A 22,143-nucleotide genomic window follows, 5' to 3' on the forward strand; every position below is an offset into this window, starting at 1 on the left:
ATCTAAGAATAGGGCTTGTAAAGTCTCCCTCACACAGTGTCTGCAAGGCTGGAGCCCCATGCACCCTAGCACTTGGTACATTGCCTGGCTCAGAGGTCACCTCCTCAGAGTGCAGTCAGCACCTCATTTAGGGACATCATGGGGCCAGGGCTTTGTGGGGAGACTTCCTGAGTTCAAGCTCTGCCATGCGCAGCTCTGAAACCTTGAACAAATTACTCAAGACTCCATTTCCTCATCTGTATGGCAGAGGTGAGAGGCATACCCCGAAGATGAAACCAGATGTGTGAAGTGGTTAGTGCATGTCTGCCCCAGGATCAGAGTGTGAGTTCTTACTGTAATCGCATGGGTTTTCTCAGAAGATGCTTGTAGAATATTAAGGGCTACTCAGATCACATCACACAGCCAGGCTGCCCTCTGCAGGGAGCTTTATGTAAATCAAACGGTTGGGATCCACTCTGCTGGTTCCTCTTCCCTGCAGGGACACGGACCCCTGAACTTCTACCTCCTGTTACCCACAGACTGCTCAGGGGTGGCATTTGCTATGGTGTATTTGGAACAATCTCCTCATGCGGGAGGGCAAGACCCTCTAGTGTTAGAGTCACAATTGTTATTGGATAACAATACATACTTTATTCACAAAAGAGCTTTGGGAACAAGAGGGCTCTTGGTCCGGGCCCTTTCTGGTCAATCAATCGAGGCAAATTCTTCTCCTTCTCGTGAGTTCTATCGGCTGCTCTAGTATGTCCCCTGCCCCATAGCACCTCCTTGGGGCCCTGGACTATTTAAATTGGCATCCGTCTCCCTCAAAGAGCAAAGGCCCACACGCCGGACCCCAGTGTCCCTATTTATTCCCTATTAATTCCTTTGGGGACTAGTGGCGGAATCACAACTCAAACCGGCTCGAAATGTAATTGAGAGTTAAAGAGGCAAGGCTGACTTTAAGGCGAGCCCAGATCCAGGAAGGCAAACAAAGCTGCTGCTATTTTCTCTTCAACTCCTGGCTCCACCTTCTTCTGTTTGTTTAGTCTTGTCTCTGGTCTGGGAGAGAAAGGCACCTGGCTGCAGTCCACACACCTTCCCTCTTGTCATTCGGGACTGACCCACAGGGGGCGCTGGTAGTCTGATAGCTCTAACTGCGGCTCACGCGCATCTCCCTGCAGCCAGGTAGGTACCCCGAGCCCATCAATCAGTCCTTACCTCCCTAAGAACGGGTGCTCTAATTCCAGTTTTGCAAGTCTGATTTCAGACTGGGTGACCCCCCTGTAAAACTGAGGGGAAGAGACACATTCAAGGCCAAAAGCCAATGTGCTGAGCCCAGTGGCGTGGAGAGATGGACTTTAGAGGGATGTTGAATTGACTAGCCCTGCACCTTGGACTTCTGCTTGTGCAAGATCAAGTGTGTGCTCATTTTTAAGCCCCTTTTGAGAAGGTGTTCTTTCCTTCAGCTGGAGGCATCCTGATTGGCAAGAGTGGACAAGCTAGAACTGGCTCCTGTCTCTACCACAGCAATTCAGTGTCCCCTTCAAAGCCATTTCCTCACCTATGATGTAGAGATAAAAACATGGCTTCCTCCTGGGCTGTGACAGAGGCTTCAAAGAGATGATAGCATAAAGTTCTCAGCAGAGGATTAAGCACATTGTTGTGCTAATAACAAGAACTAGTATTACTGTTGCTAGTATTTTTCTCACAGGACGTTACTTGTTGTTTGAACATCCTCTACAATCTCGCAGGACCCTGCATTCTGTGGGACCAGGTCTGAGTAATGCTCCTTCGTCAAATGTGTTTGCTTTATAGAAGGAGAAACTGAAGTCGAGGTAGTGCTCTTTCCAGACTCTTTTTATTTCGAAATAACGTGTGTGATTCAGCCTCTTCCCAAGCCACGCACTTCTACACACGCTAGAAATGACAGAAGGACACAGGACTGGCTTAAAATTATGTGCTTTTATGGGAAACAAAAATATCCAACAACAATAACAAAAGCCCTTCAATTTCACCAAGTTCTCAACCAGTGATAATGAGGCAGTGTCAGTGATTGGTCTGGCTGGGGACATTCTAAAGGGTCAGGAAAATTGAAAGACCTTGGCCAAAAAAAAAAAAAAAAAAAAAAAAGATGCAGAGAGGGCGGACATTTTAAATGACAGTATATTACACCCCCCTCTTGGCCCCTTATCCTTTCATCCTTTCAACTACAGTCTCCTCCCTGTTTACAAAGATCCTTCCTGAACTTTGCTCAAACGCCATCTCTTTGAGAAAGCTTCTCTTGAGCTGCACCTGCTGCACCTGCTGCACCTGCCTTCTCAGTCACGTCACTCACGTTCCCATGCCCACTCCCAGCACTTCCTGCCTTACAACCACCATGTTTGAGTCCTGCCTTATGAGACCCATCACTGCAGCTATGTCCCCCAGACTGGTGCATGTGGACCATCCCAGCATGCCTGTGCTCAGTCTACAGCAGGTGCTCAGCATCAGCAGGTGCTCAGTGAGGTTTTGTTGAATTGAAGTCGGTACCACTCTGGACAAGTCCCATCACAAGCCCCTGAGAGTCTCAGCTGTCATTCTACTTCATCCTTCCTCCAGTCTTCAAAACAGTCCAACTCAAGGTATCGCCAAGAAGAAACAGACCCCACCAGACATCACCAACTCGGGGTCGAAGGTGTGGGAGGGGAGATGGTTAAGATTTCACCCCTGCCCCAGAAGGCAAGGAGGCAAGAAAGGCAGTCACTGGGGGAAATCCAGGCTGACCAGGAGCGGTGCTGGTCAATGCTTCATTTTGGAATCTCGTGAGCAGCCATTCTTCCGGAAATCTCCCCCATGAGCCCCGGCCAAGTTTGCAGCTGGAGTCCAGGACTGGGGGGTCTGGCAGTCGCCCTGCTAGCCTAGAGACCAGCGGTGGGCTGAGGACTTTCTTGGGGGTGTGGTCCAGGTTACCTTCAGGTGTGTGGTCAGAGGTGGCTGTCTAGCTGTCGGGTCGGAGCTGTGGCCACGTTAGCCCTGTGGTGTGTTGAGTGTCAGGCACATAGATTGTAGTAAGGCTGAAGAATACAGGCTGCCCCCAGGGGCCGCACCTCCAAAGGGGAAGGTCAGGAGGTGCTGGGGTGGCGAGGGGGAGGAGGGTCTCAGGGTCCTGCAGCTGCATTCAACCAGGTGTCCCCTCTCCTCTTCTCAGCGCCCGCCCCGTCACTCTGGTTCTCCACGTCCAAAGGGGCCAGCTGGAGTGGTGCAGGGAAAGGAAGTGCCTTTTCTTCTCCTACCACAAGTCTTAGCTTTGGGCCAGGGAGAGGTTGGGGTCAAGGGAAGGAAGATGAAAGGGCTACAGAGAGGCCAGGCCCCACCCACTTCTGGGTCCTGTTCAAATGAGGAGATCTGGGGGCACCCTCCTAGCTGAGACCCTCCCAGGGAATACCCACCCCCTAGTGAGAAGTGATGAGAAAATCCTTCATGGGCTCTCAAAGGTGCCTGGTGACTTCAGAGGTGGCTGTGGATTCTCCCCTGGGAGGGCTCCTCAGGGGCTAGCAGGTGTGACAACTGTGGGGTCACCATCTGCCCTGGAGACCAGGGAAAAGCATCGTGACACAGAGAGAAGGGAGACTTCGTCAGGCACCTCCTTTAGGAAAGAGAGTTGGACCTTGGGGGACTCAAGTTGGGACAGATGTTTCGGTATAAAAAGGCTCCCTGGTCAAAGAATGGGAGTCCCCTCAAATCCTTTCCCGAACCCCAAAGCACTTAGAAAAGAGAGAGAAAGGAGCATAAAAATACCTCGATGACGTGGGCTGGCCTGGCAGTACAGAAAAGCAAGTCTCATGGCAGGCAGTGAGTCCCATTACACAAGAGAGGATTATACCGAGCTTCAGTATAGAGATTTTACATATATCTTTATATAAGTGCATATATATTTATAGAGCCTCTGCCTAGAACAGCCGGGCTTGCTTCTTCAGTTCATTCCTCTTCCAGAGGGCCAGCCGGTCAAACTCGGAGATGGTCATGCCAAAGACTTGGTAGAACTCTTCCTGGGACAGGTGGCGCTGGAAGGAAGTGGGAGGGGACAGAGAGGGAACAGCCTGAGGATGGGGTGCGGGCTGGGGTAGGTGGAGGCAGGAGCGGTCACTGTGTTTTCTCTGGGCGCCGGGCCCCGTGCCTGGGAGTGGCTCAGCCAGGGAAGTGTGTGATGGATATCTGTTTGGTGGATGCGTGAGTGATTGTCTCCTCACAGGGGCCTCTGGAGCTGGTCCGGGGGTCACCTCTCACCCCCAAGACTCAGGTGGGACTTTGATTTCACTAACACCCCTCAGTATGCCTGGTTCACCTCACCTATCTGCCTCCCTGCTACATGTACCCTGTCCACGGGGGTGCATGGATTCATGCTCTGCTTTTTCTCCTTTGAGAAAAAAAGGGGGTGTGCCCATGGTTTGTATTTCCTTTTTTTTTTTTAAAGATTTATTTTATTTATTTATGCATACAAGAGCTGGGGTGTAGGGGAGGTGAGAGGATTCACCAGAGACAGAGTGGGGAGCAGAACAGGCAGATCTACTGAAATACACCGCTGAGGGGAACAGAGGGCAAGACTGGAGAGGTCTGCTATGCCATGTGGGTCGCTCCCTGGCTGGGGATTGAACTTGTGCTGCAGTGGCTGGATAGCTTCATAGTGCTGAGACTTAACCCCCTGCACCACCAGTGAGGCCCTATATTTCCTCTTATTAATATTTTTTACAAATGCTCTGGAAGGCTGTTTCTGAGACCAAAGAAAAAAATTTCTGTTCATATTTCTCCACCTACTGAAATGTCCTGAAAACTGGGCCAGAGAATCATTGTTCTGCATTCAGGGACACCCCCTCCACCCCATTCTGCCTCCCTCCCTCTCTCCCCCTTTGAAAGTTAACACATTGTCTAACACTTTTAGAGTTAGACATACATGGCACTTAAAAGGTGGCAAAATGTTAACATTTGGTGTATTTAGGTGAGTGGTAGGTGGATGTTCATTTCACTTTTCTAAGAACTTTTTTGGAGTTCTGAAATTTTTCTCAAAATAAAATTTTAAACTACATTGAAAGAGAGGAACATATGGCCTCTATCTTGCCTGAAAATGTCCTGGATTCACTGAGCTGACCTGTTGGTAGTAGTTACATTACCTACTAAAGCACTGAAGAAGACTCTGAGAATCAGGTACACAGCCAGGTAATGCCTAGCCACTCCTCTGGCCAACTGTCACTATGAAATAATATTTTGACCACATTTGCAGAACTTCAAGAAAAGGTAATATTGATACTTTCGATAGCTGTTACTGGCTGCTGGTGACCTTGAGCTGATTTTTCAATACTTAGCATTAGCTAAGAACATCAATGAGTCCTTGAATTGCATTTGGTCATACTTAATAGTTCATCTCTCATTTTTCTCATTTAACCCTCTAGCCAACCTGAAAATCAACAATAATTTCCATCCAGTTCAAAAATGAGAAAACCAGAAGTCAGAGAATTAAAATAACTTACTCGGCCAAGAGCGAGGGTGGGAGGAAGGTCAGTAAGTGGCAGAGCTGTGACCCAAGCCCAGACTTTCTGATTCCAAATGTGGGACTCCAACTGTCCCTCTTGGTCAAGTCCATTAACAATTCATAAATAAGTGTTTCTATCATGAAAAACTTCCATGAATTTGTGAAAGAGAAAGGAGCACAAGGCATAGCCATGCCCAGCCCCCAGATTCAACAGTTATTAAGAGTTTGGCATATTTGCTTCATCTCCTTCCTTTGCGGAAGTGTTTTTACAGCAAACCCCAGCTATCATATCCACTCGTTCTATTACTGCGGTAGATAATCACAAACACACTGGCCACTTCCTCGGGCGCCCACAGGCCATGGCCACACCTAAGAACGACCAACAGTAAGTCCTCAGAGTCACCTAATCCCACGCACAACAAGAGTTTCACTGAGGCAAAGTGACTTGCCCAAGGTCACACACCCATATCTGCCAGGCTCTAAAACCAGCTCTTCACCCTTATGCTTCAAAGTCTGTGATGAAGGTCAAATGAGCAGAGCTGGTGAAAGTCCCCTGAGCACCCAGGTGGGTGGTGGCCTCAGTTGGCCCTTGGGTGGGGAGTACAGAGTAGAAGCTTTAGACTCCTTCAGTGCCAGCGTCTGATTGGCTCAAGAATGTCTTTTTCAAGGTAGTTTGTGTGGCCAGGCATTTGAACTGGGGCCACACCACGTATGGCTGTTACGTCCCTAAGTCTTTTTTTTTTTTAAATTATTATTTATATAAGCACTGGGTACAGTCAGAAGCGCAGAAGGGTGAGAGAATTCACCAGAGCCAGAGCGGAGAGCAGAACAGGCAGACTGACGAAGTACACTGCTGAGGGGAGCAGTGGGCAGCAGGAGAGGTCTGCGTGCCATGTGGGACCCTCACCCAGTGGCCGGGGATCGAACTGGTACTGCAGAGGCTGCAGGCAGCTTCATAGCCCAGCGCTCAACCCTGCACCACTGGGGAGGCCCTGTTACATCCCTAAGTCTTACCTGTGCAGACAGTGCCTGCTTCACACTCATGCTGTTGATGTACCCATATTTGTTTTACTCTACTCAAATGAATGATGAAAAATAATTTGGATGTGAGGGCACTCTCTTCTCTACTTTCACAGGAAAGAGAGAGCAACAGTCATTTCTTCTTCTTTGCTCTTTTTTTTTGTTGTTGGAGGTAGTGGCTACAGCTGATCACCCGATACTGGTTTCTCTACTATGCTCAAAAATCTTTTTTATGAGGCTCAGTGGACATGTTAGAGGTGACAGGGATGGTAGCGCCACTCTACTGAGTAAAGCAAAGCCTCTACAGTAGGCAGCACTGAAGGAGACTGAAGCTTCTACCCTGTACTCTCCACCCAAGGGCCAGGCATTTGAACTGGGGCCACACCACGTATGGCTGGGGCCTCCACCCACCTGGCTGCTCAGGGGACTTTCACCAGCTCTGCCCATTTGACCTTCATCACAGACTTTGAGGCATAAGGGTGAAGAACTGGTTTTAGAGCCTGGCAGATATGGGTGTGTGACCTTGGGCAAGTCACTTTGTCTCAGTGAGCCTCAGTCACCTCTTCTGGGCAGTGGGAGCATCCCAGCACCTGTATCAGGGGAATTGGGAGGGAGAATCAGGCAATGTGGCTCATGTGCCCACTGCACAGGCTGGTGAGCGGAAATCACCTGGCCCCTGGTCATTCTCACTATGGCAACGACCTCTCTGTGTGCTCCCCCAGGTGATTGGGTCCTCATTGGCCTTCATCTTCTCTCCTGTGCACTGTCACCTCAGCCACACTCACCTCCTGCAGTCTTCAAACACACCAGTCTCACTCCTGTCCCAGAGACTTGGCAGTGGCCGGTCCCATCGCTCTTGGCTCACCCTCTCTCCCACTTCAAGTCTGGCTCTGATGTCCTGTTTCAGTGAGATCTACCCTGCTCATTCTATTTAATGTGCAAGCCACCCCTCGATTCCCAGTCCCTTCACTGTCCCTCCTTTACTTCTCTCCTTGGATATTAGTACCTGCCAACATACTATGTCATTGATTCTCTGTGTCACTTACTATCTGTCTCTTCACATGAAAATGCCAGCTCCAAGAGGGCAGGGTCTTTGCGCTGTTTGTTGATATGCAGCACCTTGGACAGCACCTGGCGTGCAGATGCGTTTGCTATTCACTGGATAAAGGAAGACCGAAGCTGAGCTCCTTAAAGTCAGGGTCACGGTCTCCTTCTGTAGAAACCTTCCTGCAGAGGGTGAGAGTAGTGTCTCTACAGCCTACATCCCCAGGGCCTCTGAGAAATACAGATGCCTGGGCTCCTTGCCAAGATTATGATGTAAATGTCTAGGGTGAGGCCTCTATTGCTGTTTTTAAAAGCTTCTTGAGTGATCCTGGTGCTTAGGAAAGGTTGTGCTTCCCCGGTTTGAGTTTTTAGGTGTCCTGAAGCAGGTAAGGGAGCAACTGGTCCTCCAGATGAACCAAGGTCCAGAATTTCCCTTCCCTGAATGCAGGCTCCCTGGCGCTGCCTCGGGAGCTGTCCCGTTCAGCACCAGCAGACACTCTGGTTGACATGAAAGGAGGCCCTTTAAATGCGGGGAGGGGGATCACTGCTTCTTGGGCTGCTATCCCAGCTTGTCAGAGCTAGAAGGACTCACAGAGCTTCCTCCAACCCCCTACTCCAAACAAATTCCTCAGTTGTCAGTGTCGGGGGTGTTGATATTCTGAGCCCCCTTAGAAGCCTGCATTCAAGTCCACAGACATTTGCTGACACCTCTCCTAGGCCAGGAACCGTGGAAGATGACAGACTGTCTAAAAGGAAGTGGACATCTCGATGATGTGATACAATGGGGGGGGGCTTGATGCGTGCTCTGGACGGGTGTGGGAGGCTAGATGAATAGGGAAGCAACACCCTCTATGGAAGGGTTGGCAGAGATTTGGGGGCACACCTGTCACTAGATTGGGAACCCAAGGAGTGAGGATGCTGGGGAGAAGGGAAAGGCATTCTAGGAAATGGGAAAAGCAGGGGCAGGCAGGGGTGGAGAGGGAAGAGCACTCGTGGATCAGAAGTGATCTGGGACAGGAGCTCCACACCACGCGGCTGGACTGTTGAACACCTGATGCCATGCCTGGGCCACCTCTACTCTTATTTACACTATCCCCACTGCTCATGAGGCTGTTCTTCCTCTCTCCAGCCACCCCAATCTACCCACCTTCAAAATCCTTCCTCTGTCTGGAAGGCTGTGCAAACTAAGCCAGCCATCCTGGTCCTCTCTGAGTGACACCAGTGGGGCATTGTGAGGAACAACTCGGCATGCCAGCAGATTCTGTGCCAAGGGCTCTATGCGTACCGCCTCATAGATATCATTCGGCAACTTGTGGGAAGCACAAATCACCCCCTCTTGACAAAGGAGTAAACTGAGGTTCACAGAGCAGCCGAGCTCCCGCCTGGGCTGGGCAGGCTCAGAGCTGGAGCCGAGTCTTCTGCGTTCATTTCTGGGCAGCGCCACCCCCCTCCTCATCAGTGCTGCTGGCTGTGCTGCCCTGTGCAGAACCAGCCCTGCACTGCTGACCAACAGACTGAGGACCTCGAGCACAGGCACCAAATCTAGCCCTCTTGTGTCTGCAGGAGGCCCAGCCCCAGGTGGGGACACACAGTGGCTGTGACCACCAATGCTAACAGAACCGAGGACAGCAGGGAACAGTCTTAGACTATGGAAATGGGGTTTGAGTCTGCTTTGTCAGTAAGTTGTGTGACCCTAGAGTCATTCATTCTGTCCACCCTTCCAGAGCTGGCTTAGACCAGGCCATTTCTGGGATCCCTCTGAAGCCAACCTGCTCAATGTTCCAGACCTACCTCTAAGCGGGTCCGGTCCACATCCTTGGGCAGCCGATTCCGGCCTCTTGTGGTCACCAGCAGCAGTTCATAAGGGTAGATCTAAGGAGAGAGGGAGGTTTCCAGGCTGGGGGCGGTGGTGGACTTGTTCCTTTTAGCCACATCTCGTTTTTGGATTCCCTCCTCTACCCAGAAAGATTAGTCTGGAGAAAGCTGGTCTGCCCTCTTTGGAGTTGCCTGGTAGCCCCAGGGCACCCCAAAGGCAAGGCCCAGATGCTCTGATACTGCCAGGAATAAAGTTGGTGGCATTTGGAATTAAGGTGGGCCCACGGCCTCCTGAATGTAAATGGCCAGTATGTGGTGATTGTCAAGACTCTAGAAAGTCTTTGAGGCCTTGAGGGACTATGGGATTTCAGTAGGCAAGAGATGTGGGGCAGGCTCATGGACAGGAAGTCTAGGAGGAACTGGAAATGCTGGTCTTGAGAGCACCCCTGGGGTTATTTATCTGTTTCCTTCCCTGCATACACAGTGTTGTCAGCCTCTGGCTGGTCCCCATGTAGCAGCTCCCAGGGTCCGGAGACCCCCAGGGTCTGTGCATCTCCTTTACCTTGTATTCTGTCGAGAGAAAAGAGACACACACAATAGACACTCAGCGGTCTCTGGTCCCTGCTTTGCATTGTTACTCTGCCCCTGCTTACACCCGCCCTGTCCTTGCTGGACCCGCTGTGGCAGATAACCAAGGCTGATCCGAGCACAGTGGGTGACCGGAAGGATCCAGAAATATGGCTTTGGGGTAAAAATCCCTTTTGAGGTACTAAGAATAGAAATGAGAAGAATCCGAGGTTGGGGGCTCCACTGGGGAGACCCTCCCATCCCCCAGGGCTCTGCTGTGAGCTGTGCTCCTGCCTGAGCTGCCTGGGGGAGCTGGGGGTGGGGGGCTGGCAGGACAGCGTCCTGGCAGAGAGCATGAACCTCATGGAAGTTTGCTGGGAACAACTCAAATTTGGCTGAGTGTCTTCCTCCCCCCTGGGGCTGGCAGGCAATCCTGGCTCAGCAGTTCCGGGAGAAAAGCGCTCCCGATGGAACCCAGATGGGACAGATGGCCTGGAGACCATCCAAGGCCAGGGCCTCGGAAGGATGAGGGGAGAGGGAGGGAATGGGAAGTGACAGCAGTGGGAAACTTGGGTTTGAACAGAGCCCAGCTCTGGGGCAGGATCTGCAGCAATGGCTTGTGGAAGGTCAAGCACAGTTAGGAGCATGCATGGACTGTCCTCGAGTCCCGAGACAGGCCTGTGCTCACCTCGCATGCCCCAGTTGACGGCGTTCATGCTGTCGTAGTGGAAGAGGTCTGCGCTGGGCGTCTGCGGAAGACAAGGCCAGAGTGGGCCTGAGGCTCCTCCTCCTCCCGGGAGCACTCACCCACGCAGAAAGGGACAGACCCTCGGGACACGGGGGTGGGGGCTTCAACCTATGCCCGCACATGGCGGGCACTCAATACCCACTCACTAATTGGTGAGTAGCATCTCAGGCTTTCTCTCACGGCTCAGATGCTGCTTTTTTCTATAACCTGCCCACAACTGCAAGTAGTCCTTTCCCCAAATGCCATTCTGCCAAGCCCCCTTCTCTTGCCCATTTTTTCCCTATAATATTCTAAATTCTATACAATACTTCTAAATTCATAATATTTCCAAATTCTATACAAAGCTTCTAAATTCATATTTCTAAATTCTATACAAAGCTTCTAAATTCGTCATACTTCTAAATTCTATATAAAACTTGACCTGTTTACTATTTACTTCTTGCTTTCTGTTTCTGTGGTAGGATATAAGGCCCGAGGGGCAGGGGCCTTGTATGTGGCTGTTCTCAGCTTGGGAGCAGTGGCCGGCATAGACAAGGCTCTCAGGAAATGTCTGCTCGGGATGCGTGTTGAGGTGGGGTCCGTGTGCTCCTCAGCAGGAGCTCACTCTCCCTGGACGTCTCCCTGTTGTGGGCTCTAGCCCAAAATAACCTCCTAGCAGATGTGCAGTTTCCACTGGTCCTTCTAATGGCTCTATTCCATGCAACAACCGGAGTCCACTGAAAATCCAGGTCAGATCAAACAGCACCCCTGGTGGAGACCCCCAAGTCCTTACAGTGCCCAGGACCCCAGTGACATTCCAGTCTGGCTTCCTCTACTGGCTCACTCCACCCGACACTGGCTGGGGCCCACTGGGTCCCCCTAGCCCAGGGACTTAGAAGCTCCCCCCTCTCTGGATGGCTCCTGCAGGTCTTTCGGTGGCGAAGTCCCTGGCCCCTCTTGGACTCCTGCTCGCCCCCTGCTTTATTCTAGCACCGCGACCACTGACTTTGCACTGCATGTTAACTGGGTGCTTGTCAGTCTCCCCGGCTAGAACATGAGCTACCTGGGAGTTTTATTTCCTGCAGTAACCCTGGAACCTAGAACATTCCTGGCACATAGTAGATGCTCAGAAAATAGACCTCTGTCTCACTGGCCCTGCCCTTTCTCCATCACCCATCAGGTAACACAGCCTCTCATTTTGCTAATAAGATGGATTTTTCATTTCTTTTCAGTCCTGAAACCAATCAGCGGTCTCTGTGAAGGTTATGGGTCATGCCGCGTCTCACCTGGAGGCTGGCACTTGGGCGGGAGCCGTGGGGGCAACTGGTCTGGGCTCTGGCCCTGGCTCCGCACTCACTGGTATGAGAGCTCAAGCACGTCCCCCCTGGTCCCCTGCCTCCACCTCCACGTCTTCACCCACATACAGGGTTAATAATAGAATCTACCTTGCCTCTTGTGAGGTGGCATGAGTTAGTGCTTGCCAGGTGCTCAGCACAGTGTCTGGCAAGGAGTGATGGCCCAGTAAGCACTGAGGAACACCCATGGCAAAAGAGCAATCTTGCCTTTGGCTTCCTGCCCGGGGCTTTGTCCCAGTGACCACTTGAGCAGTGGTGAGGCTGGGACTGTTAGCATCTTGGGATGGTGCTCCCCATGTGGGGTCCCCTCTTACCCGGTGCAGCCCATTTCTTCTGTAGGCAGGCAGGGAGGCAGATTTGGAGATGAGGGGGTCTGAAAAGAAGGAGCCAAAACAATTACAAGGAACCCCCAGCCAGGGGTCCTTCTCCCTGACTTATCAGTTGCAAATGGCTCATATTACTCCCCACCAGTCTCTCGCACTACCTCCCAGGTTTGCAACTGACTGTCCTAGGGGTGCCTACCCCTGCAGAATCCTAGGCCCACCTGAAGTACCCAAGCAGCCTTCTGGCCTTTACCTGCACCATCATCTTCCTCTGAGGAGCCCTGTGCCCTGCGCAAAGGCCCTCAACCTCCCACTCAGGACCCAGCCAGGCAGGCGTCCATGTGGGTGGAAGAGGCTTGGGATTTCATTTTTTGCCTGGAAGGAGTTGGTTGTGGCAACTCTGGTTCCAGAACCTCAAAATGGAATCTTACTGACTGTGAAGCATAGTGCTGTGGGTCATTTAAGGTCACGGCCCCTGTGGCCACCCCAGATCTGGCCCACCCAGGACATGATGGACTGAGGGCCCGGCAGGCAGAACTCACCGCTGTCAGCCAGGTAGTGGGACCGCGGGGCTGCAAGAGAGAAGTCGGAGATCAGTCAGTGTTCGTGGCGACAGACAGACGTCCGTGGCTCTGACATCTGGGCTGCCCTGGTGTAAGGAGGGTCCTCCTCTGTTCCCTCCTTTCACCCTGGTCAGTTTCCATCCTCCCTTTGCCCCGTGCTGGGAGCATCACAGGCGCTTCTTGACATCTACTGCACCAACACCATTGCCCAGAGTTGAAGTTTGCCCCGCAGAGCCTGGGGTGACAGCAGTGCCCCTCAGAGGTCAAACAGGGAGTAAAGCTCTTTCCTTCATCCCTGCGCTGCCACTAGCAGATGCGAACTTCCAGGAGGTAATCAAGCTTCCGTATTCTCATCTGTCAAATGGGGGTGGGGTGGGGTGGGGAGAGATAGTGTCTCCTTTCTACAGTTATTGTGAAGAAAATACTAGACACACTAGAGTAAGAATATACTAGACACACTAGAGTAAGGCGCCAGCACAGTGCATGACGCAAAACAAACAAAACTGGCTTTATCATCATCAGCACCACCATCACCTTTATTCTACCTGGAGTCAAGGCACAGACTGGTGAGGAGGGAAAAGTTTATGGCCGCGGGGTCACCCTCACCTGGCTCCGTCACTTACTGGCTTCCTGACCTTGGACGAGTGACAATCTCAGGCCTCTCATCTGTAAAGTGAGGTTCACTACCCTCTGGGTCTTTGTGAGGATCAGAATGCCCATGTATCTACAAATTCCTGGCACATTATCCATCAAGTACAGACTTGAGATAGGATTTCCTGGCAAGACTGAATCCCACATATATAAGAAAGAGAGGAGACAGAGCACGTGTGTGTCCAGAAACAGGGAGGAACTTACAGTGAGAGAGTCTTAGGGCAAGGTGCTTGAAGCAAGCCTCTGCTTGCATACCTCCAGTGACAGAGGGATCACTACCTCAGTTGGTAGCCCTTTATATTGTTGAGCCATATAGACCATTAAATGATGTTTTTTCTTTACACTGAAACTGATTAGAAGTCATAGTTTCAGATGCCCCAATGAAGCAGAAGCGACTTCTTAGAGCAGGGCATGACCCCCACCCCCATCTGTATTCCAGACCCAGGTGAGCCCAGAAGAGTTCAGATTCAATGGCGGGGTAGGGAGGAAAGCGCCCCCTTGCGTTTGGGTCTCCGGTGCAGTGCTTACAGCCATTGAGGGACATCTCATAGCCAGCTGTGTGCAAGGCCTCCCGGCTGCTGGTGGAGCTCCGGGGCGGGGTCCAGGGATCCGCATAGGAGCTGGACCGGGCCTTCATCTCCTCCTTCAGGATCAGCCGGCCAATTCCGCTCTGGAGCTGGGGTGGGGGTGAGAGGGGTAAGATGAGTTAGAAGGAAGCAAAGAACACAGAGGTGGAGCAGCCTTTGGAAGGGCTGAGGCATCGACCCTACTGTGAGCCTCTGTCATTTCTGCCTTCTCAGAGTCCCTTGTTCTTGGCAGCACCCACATTTTCCTTTGCAATTTCATCTCTCTTTCACAAGTAGACTGCGGTTGAAGTGGGGCTCTTAGGATGGGCATAAAAGGCAGGCCTGGCCAATGACAGGGCCATATGCCCTGGCCACAGTGACTGGTTCAACAATGGGCTGGGGAGTCTTCCCTGGGACTCGGAGTGGAGTTACTGGCACCCATCTCTTAAAATAATTTTTTAATTGAGATGAAATTCACCAATCTATATTTATTCTGTCTCTATGGATTTACCTATTCTGGACAATGCAAGTAAACACAATCATGATTTTGTGTCTGACTTCCTTCACTAAGCATTTTGTTTTTGAGGTTAAGCCACCTTATTGCATGTACAGTATCTCATTCCTCTTTATGGCTGAATAATTTTCCATTGTATGGACAGACCATGATTTACTTATCCATTTGGGAGTTTGTGGACATTTGAGTTGTTTCTATGTTTGGATTATTGTGAACACTGCTACTATGAACACTTGTATACATGTATTTGTGTGCCAGTTTTCAGTTCTTCTGGGTGTCTGCAAAGAGTGGAGTTATTGGGTTCTATAGTAATTCTAAGTACTTTTGTGAAGAGCAGTCAAAATATTTCACCAGCAGCTGTACCACTTTCCATTACTGCAATACGCGAGAGGTGTACTTCCACTTCATGAGGACCTGCCTAAGCCTGAGGCCAGGCTCAAGAGAAAGGAGAGACAATTTCTTTATGGCCACTTTTTGAGAGGCTGGATCCAGCCGTACCTGAAACTAACCCCACCATTTGACTTTTCAGTTAGGCAAAGCTAACCATTTCTTTTTCCTAAAATAAGTGAGTTTGAATCTGATTCGTCACTTGCAAATTAAGAAGGCTTCAGATACACAGCACATAAGCATCTCATTCAGAGGCATGGCCTGCTTACCTTATGCATGCTGCGGTCAAAATCGTCTTCCTCTCCTCCAGATGAGAACCTTCTGGCTCGGGGCACTGCCAAAAGACAGCTAGGATCAGCTCCAGCATATGCTCCCCACTCAGCCTCCCCTGGGGAGAGGGCACAGAGGGGCAGTAGAGGCTAGCCAGGGGCTCTCTTGGCTCTGGCACTTTCCAGCTGTTTGAAATGCCCCCACTCTGGGCCTCCCACATGCTACTGTCATATGCCATTCCCTGAGCCCTATTCTCGGGTCCTGAGGGCAGGTGAAGCCTGATCAGAGCTAATAAGCATCAGTGTTGCACTTTGCTGCTGCTGGCAGGACAGTCTCTTTCTGACACAGTGGAGCTGCCTGCGCTTGCTGGAGCTCATGTCGCTGTGATGGGGGCAAAGCCACCCAGGGCATAGGTCAAGTCCTGATGACACTCATTCATCCTTAGATTCAGCTGTGCCCCAAGTCAATACACCTCAAAACCTTTCAGTCCATGACCCAGGAAGTCCTATTTTGGCTTAAGCCACTTGGGGTTCATTTTTCCTTTTTTTTCCTTTTTTTTTTTGTGACCGAGTGATCTCATCTAAGACTCCCCATCTCTCCTCAGGTTGCTGGGAGTGGCTCCTCTGTCCTTGCAGCCTCTGCTCATGCATCTCCCAGGGCACTGGCTACTATCCACTTGTGTTGTGCTATGCTTGTGTCTCCTCTTTTCTAAGTGGAGAATTCTTTGGCAATGAGGCAGGGGTCACCTCTGAACTCCTATGAAGCTTTGCTCAGAATGGACATTCAAGCAACAAAGTATGTTGCTCAAAGAGGAATAGAAAGAACATTCCTCTCCACACTGGAAAGAAATGGCTTGGGCTATCTACTTGGAATGCTGCCCGAGAGCACCCAAAATGCCTTGCCAGGTGCCTATGGGAGACTTCCTTCTCCCCGCATGCTTGTCCCTATCCCCCAAATCATTTTGCACCCCAGCTAAAGTGATGTCTTAGAGACAGAAATCTGACCATGTCACCACTTTCAGTGAGTTCCTACTGTTTGGGACACAGACCAACATCTTTACTTCCACCCAAAAGGCCTCTGGGATCTGGCCCCTCACCCTTGCCTATTCCCTCCTTCTCCGAGCTCCGGGGTAAGCTGATGCCTTTCCTTTCTCCAGTGGAGCCGCCCTCCCAGCCTGGGTGTGTGCACCTGCACGGCTACTCTGCTGCTGCCCTGGTCCTCCCCTGGCCACAGCAACCGAATCTCTGTACCCAGGACTTTGGTCATCTTCCAGGCTGGACAGTGCCCTCCTGCCATTGGTTCTTCCACCTGCTGTGTAGCACCTCCTGTGCACACCTATGTCCACAGCGCAGACACCTGGTCTATTTTGCTCCCATTGCTTCCCCAGGGTCCATGACTGGCCCTCAACATAGGCTTACTGAATGCATACGTGAATGATAGTGTGAAGGGGAGGGTGGCATCTGCCTGGTCCTCTGTCCTCATTTTACGTGACAGGGCTGTGGTCCTTGGTTACCTGTGGGGTGCCTTACCTTTGGGGGACCCATGGTAGGTCCAGTATTCAGATTCCGCGGCATAGTAGGGGTCTGGGGAGTAGGCCGGACTGTATTTGGAGGTCTGGCTAATGTCTTCACTTGTTTTGCTCTTGGTGGTGGTTGACAAGTCACCTGCAAAGGACCCAAGGAGAGGTCAGGGGAGGAGAGCGGCCTGGCAGAAACCATGTGCCCTGTCCTCTGTCCAGCTAGGCTCCAGCCCAGGGACTCAGGATACTCAGGCCAGGGGCTGGGACATGGGCATTAGAGCCGGGGAGGCACTGGAGCCAAGTTAGGCATCTGAACACCAGAGAGGAGCAGGGCTCACCCGTGACCACACAGCAAGGCAGCCCCAAGCTCAGGGCTCCTTCCACCATATTCTATGGACTTCTGGGGTGCTCCCAAGGAATATGAAGGCTGTGCCTCTCCAAGTAAGATTTAGACAGGTGCCAGGTGAGCGTTAGCCCTTACCTTTTTCACCCTCTGCCTTGTTATGGATTTAAGTCATGTCTAGAATGTGAATTACCAAGTAGGGCCACAATGTATGTTTTCAACCTTCTCCTCACACTGAAATGCCCAATCCCACCTGGGGGGCGCTATGTGGCCTGCAGGAAGGAACCCTGGGTGGGGAGTCAGTGACCTGGGTCTGGTCCCGCCTCTGCCATTTAACCCAGTTGTTACACTGAGCAAATCCTGCCTCTCTCTGCCTCAGTCTCCTCATCGGTGAGGATCAGGATTGGCCGGCTAGCTCAGATACTATTCAGCTTCCAATTTCCACTTGAAATCTGCGACACAGGGTGATCACTGAACCCACCATAGACAGCGACTCTGGCCAGGGCAGCAGCTCTGGCCCAGACACTCAAGAGTCTGGTGAGGATAGAGAGAGGGCTGGGGGAGCAAGCGCCCCATCATGTCACGGGAGAGAAGCTGTAGGGACGTGCTCTCTGCTTCTCCCTTCTCTGTGGTGTCTGAGCAGCTGAGGGTCCTGTGTCAGGACCTCCCCCGGCGCCACTTGCTTCCAACGTGCTGATTCTCTTTGACTTGGGTCCTGGGCAGCCCCTCCCACCCTTGCTGATTTCCCCTTATCACCTCTTCACCACCATCCGCCTCTGCCCCGCATTCCTCTTCGGCCTGCTTTGGGGCCAACCTGGAAAACTCCGTGCAGTCCTGAGGTGCCTCAGCTAAGGTGGAGGCCATTTTTGGACATCAAAACAGACAGCGTGTCAGGTCGGTGCCTGTCCGTGGCCCCCAGGGGCACACACATGACCTCCAAGGCCGTGGGTAGACTCACCCGGCCAGCTCCTTTCAAAATCGAGGATGTCTGTCTACACTGTGGGTCTTGGCACCCAGAGCTATGGTTTACACCCACTCTGCACCCCACCAGCTGAGTGAGTGTGGACTCAGAACGGGGCCTCTCCTGCCCATGTCCATAGTCGCCCAGTTTTGGGCTCTCCTCTGTTATCCAGAGAGACACACGGGCATGTGAGGGCAACATGGGAACAGCGGCAGCTGCACCGCCATGTCCTGCGCAGGAGGGACACGCTTGGTCAGCTGAGCATGAGACTGACTGGGGTGCGGGACTGGGCCCTGGGTGCTCTCCTACTGGGTGCAGGTGGGAATCAGGAACGACTCCTGGCGACAGGAAAGACTCTCAGTATTTGGGATCAGGCCCCTAGAGAGGGGCTCGGGGGTACATCTGCTTTAGTAGTAAGTCTGTCCGGTACTAGGGAGCTACAGACCATTCTTTCATAAACACTGCATGACTGAATGAATGAATGACTGAATGAATGAAGGTGAGCACCTCAGTGATGCACGCCCTCATCAAACCTCCACTGCTCTAAGCAGTGGTTCCCAAACTGGGCTGGGCATTGGAACCACAAGGATAAATGGCTACAATTACAAAATTGCAAATCAATAGGTCTGGGGTGGGGCGTCCAAATCCGCGTGCCTCCCATCGGATGCTAACCAACTAGCCAAGTTTGAGGATCAGTGCCTCGGAGTGTGACACTCTCAGGGTGCTAACATATGAAGGGGTGCTCTGAGCACAGAATTTAGGGCGTCAGGGTTTAGGGGTTGGAAAGGAAGTGGGAAAGGGTTTAGGGGATATGAGGCCTTTCTTGCTCTTTTGTAATGACGGCAAACTCCTCCCCAGAGTCACCGCGAAGTGACTGTCCCTCCCTAGGCCTGGCTGAGCCCTAGCTGCCTCTATCATACCATGCCGTTTGTAGATCGGGGGTTTCCGGTAGATGTTACTTTCTCCAGCTGCCAGACAGATGGGAGGGGCAGTGGGAGGGGGGCAAGGGGAGAGGACAGAGAACAGAGGAGAGACAGAGTTGGTCAGTCGATCGCAGAAGAGAGGGCCAGCAACCTTCCCCAAGGCGCCACTGTCTTCCCCTGGTGAGTTTCCAAAGCTGAGCTCCCAACCTCACCCCATTGGGTTCAGGAGGGGATTGGGTGGATCCAGACGGAGCAGAGGAAGGGGCTGAGGCTTGCGCATGGGCATGCAGGCACAGGGCGGGGTGCGCTCGGCGGGACCCCATGCAGGAGGGTGTTGCAACCTCCACCCAGCAGCAGCCATGCCTCATTCCATGCAGAACCCCCAAATGCTGCAGCCGTGGGTCGGCAGTCTCCCTCCCCCCCCTCGAAACAGGATGGGACCTTCCTGGAGCAGTGGAGAGAGGTGTAGATGGATCAGCAGCACCAGTTCTTAGGAAAAGTGAGTGGGAAACAAAGCTGAGCTCAGGGTTGGGAGGCTGGGATATAGGCCTGGCTCTGCTGAACGCAGGATGAGACCTTGTCTAAATCACACCCACAAGACCACCAGGCCCCTGCCCTTCCTCTTATCTCCTATCGCTTTCCCTCACGTCACCACCTCCAGCCAGCGGCCTGTTGCTGTTTCAGTTTTACAGTCTTTTCGTTTGCCTCCACCAGGGACGTTTTCCCTCCACCAGGGATGTTTTCTTTGGTGGCCCTCATAAACCTGACTGCTTCTTATCTTTTAGCATCAATGTCACCTCCTCCAAGAAGCCCTTCCTACGGAGCCCAACCTCCCCCACCCAGGTCTTTCTCTCATAGTGTCCTGTCTTGGGATGTGTATTGTACCTCCCATTACCTGAAACGACCCTTTTACTGGTTTGCTTATTCATTTATTATCTCTTTCCACACTAGCACTTAAACACCATGAAGGTTTTGCAACCTTAGGGCCCAGAAGAATACCCGGCTGTATGAGGGAACAGCAGAAGCTCAGGGAAGCTAAATAATTGACCCAGCATCATGAGTCTAAATGGTGGAAACGGAATCAATTCCTAGACTTTCATGCATGGTGGCCGCCACCTCCTTCCTGGCCCTCAGACATTTACGATCTTCCCTGTGCTTCGCCGTGGTCCTGACCGAGGCTGGTTCTGTTAGTGGTGGACTAAAGCAGGGGCGTGTCGGGCTGCGGGGTGGGGTTGTGCAGGTGACTGGTTAGGGAGGTCCCCGGAAACCGGCTTCTCCTCAGTGCCCGGCGACCCAGCGGAGCATGCACCATGCGGGCATTCGGGCTGGCAGCCTACCTGGGATGTGAAAGTGCTTGGGAGCCTGGTAAGAGGTTGGAGTAGAGGACCTGACATCTAACTGGCTATGGTATGGAGAGCTCCGGCCACTCTCGGGCCCTGGGGCGCAGACAGTGGTCCCCAGAGAGAACAGAGGCACAGAGGAGACAGGCATTAGCCGGGTGCACTGGAGGCGGCAGTGAGTGATGGCAGTGGGGTGAGGAGGGGCTCTGCTCTCATGCACAGTGTCTGCAGAAACAGGCTTGACCCCGTTTTCTTGCTTCTCCCCAAAGTCAGATTTTGTGGGTTCCACCGAGCTTCAGGAAGGTATCTTCACTCTGTTGAACTCCCCAGCCCCATTCACCTGGGCCCCTCCCTGACTACTCCCTCTTCCAGTCACCCCTACCATCTGGATGGGCAGGTCACAGGGCAAGGGTCAGACTGAGGAGCCTTCATGCGGACAGGGCCACTGACTGCCTGCCACCCCCTCTCCTGGCAGCTCACGGCTACCTTCCTGCTGCTTCTCTGCACCATCGCCCCCTCCCCTCCCCTGCCAGGGGCATCTTCAGGGACCCAGTGCAGCCACAGGTCTGCACAGGACTATGCTGGGTGGGAGTCCCAGGAAGTCCAGCGCTATCCCCGCAGCTGTGGGCAGCAGGCCACTGTGCTGTCCCTGGCTCGTCCCACCCCTTGGTGGTTTCCCCTTCCTTACCAGAGCGGTAGTAGTGGTGAGGTGAGCGGGAGAAGGTTGGGGACATGCCCTGCCGGCTATATGTAGGGGAGTCGATGTATCCGGGACTGGAGGCCCGTCTCTGCCGGAGGTCCAGGTTCTCATAGATGTCCTGGGGGAGGAAGCGGCCAGAGTCAGGCCACCCATCAGGTGACCAGTGGCCCAGGGTCTGCAAGCAGGTGGGGGGGTGACACGGACGCCAGGTTCTAGGGGCTGACGAGCGGTGCTGGGTTCCACGTGCAAGGAAAGCTGCAGGGAATTTGCAGGGTCCTCAGCCCCACCCATAGGCCGTGAATGGAAGCCATGGTTCAGCCTTTGGAGTCACAAGGCATCAGTGAGATCACATCCAGGTAGAAAGGGAACATCAGGGTCTCCCCGAGCCATTTCTTCCCTTTATGCCACAGCCACTTCCTCCAGGTCATGCCCCCAGGCCTCCCCATCTGTGCCCTGGTTGGGGGAGCACCCACACAAGGGCTCAGGACCCTTGGGGGCTTATGGGGTGAACTTGGGAGTCTGCTTGGTCAGCACAAAAGGACATAATTATGTAAAAAGTCTCCTCAAACCAGCTTGATTACCTGGGAGTAGGGAGATAACGTTCCCAGCGACTTAGAGGCGAAGTTTGAAGGTGGCCGTGGAAGGAGCAGAAGGAGAGAAGGGAGGCAAGATGGAGACAGAGAGTGGTTAGGCAGTTCAGCAGAGAGGCCTGTGGTTGCCAGCAGCTCCCTCTCAGACAGCTTTGAGTTCTGGAATCTCAGCAGTCCAAAGGTGGCAGGAAAGCTGGAGGTCAAGACCCTCCTCTGAAAACCCGGGTCAGAGAGGGAATGGGATGGCCCGGGCACTCAGGGAGGCCGGGCCCTTGCTTGTGCCTTCGCTTCTCCAGTTCAGTCATTTCCTGCCCCTTTGCTGTCCCTCTCCCGGTTCCTGAACCCTCTGGTTCATGAGGACAGGGCCCAGGGCAAGGGGCCCCAAAGCAGGGCAGGGCCAGGCTGGTGATGTCCAGCACTTGGGCCGGCAGGGGGAGGGCGGTGGAGGTGGAGTGGCCCCTGTCAGGACAGTGTGCTCTC

At 52.6% G+C, this 22,143-nt stretch overlaps 1 protein-coding gene across 1 annotated transcript in view; it reads right to left on the bottom strand.

Moving 5' to 3' along the window:
- Nucleotides 1-1,822: 1,822 nt before the first annotated feature.
- The window catches only part of ABLIM3 (actin binding LIM protein family member 3), a 110,071-nt gene continuing 89,750 nt past the window's right edge, over nt 1,823-22,143 (bottom strand). Inside the window, exons 12-24 of the mRNA XM_037508983.2 lie at nt 21,655-21,684; nt 21,062-21,191; nt 20,371-20,469; nt 19,031-19,078; nt 16,817-16,951; nt 15,287-15,351; nt 14,079-14,226; nt 12,879-12,908; nt 12,328-12,386; nt 10,620-10,680; nt 9,927-9,934; nt 9,341-9,421; nt 1,823-4,022 (exon numbers count right to left, since the gene is read on the bottom strand). Coding sequence (XP_037364880.1) covers nt 3,909-4,022; nt 9,341-9,421; nt 9,927-9,934; nt 10,620-10,680; nt 12,328-12,386; nt 12,879-12,908; nt 14,079-14,226; nt 15,287-15,351; nt 16,817-16,951; nt 19,031-19,078; nt 20,371-20,469; nt 21,062-21,191; nt 21,655-21,684 — 1,008 coding nt within the window. The 3' untranslated portion in view covers nt 1,823-3,908. The remainder of the gene's footprint in view (nt 4,023-9,340; nt 9,422-9,926; nt 9,935-10,619; nt 10,681-12,327; nt 12,387-12,878; nt 12,909-14,078; nt 14,227-15,286; nt 15,352-16,816; nt 16,952-19,030; nt 19,079-20,370; nt 20,470-21,061; nt 21,192-21,654; nt 21,685-22,143) is intronic.

Source organism: Talpa occidentalis, unplaced genomic scaffold (genome assembly GCF_014898055.3).
Source record: "Talpa occidentalis isolate TD23 unplaced genomic scaffold, MPIMG_talOcc4v2.1 talOcc4.13, whole genome shotgun sequence".
NCBI lineage: Eukaryota > Metazoa > Chordata > Mammalia > Eulipotyphla > Talpidae > Talpa > Talpa occidentalis.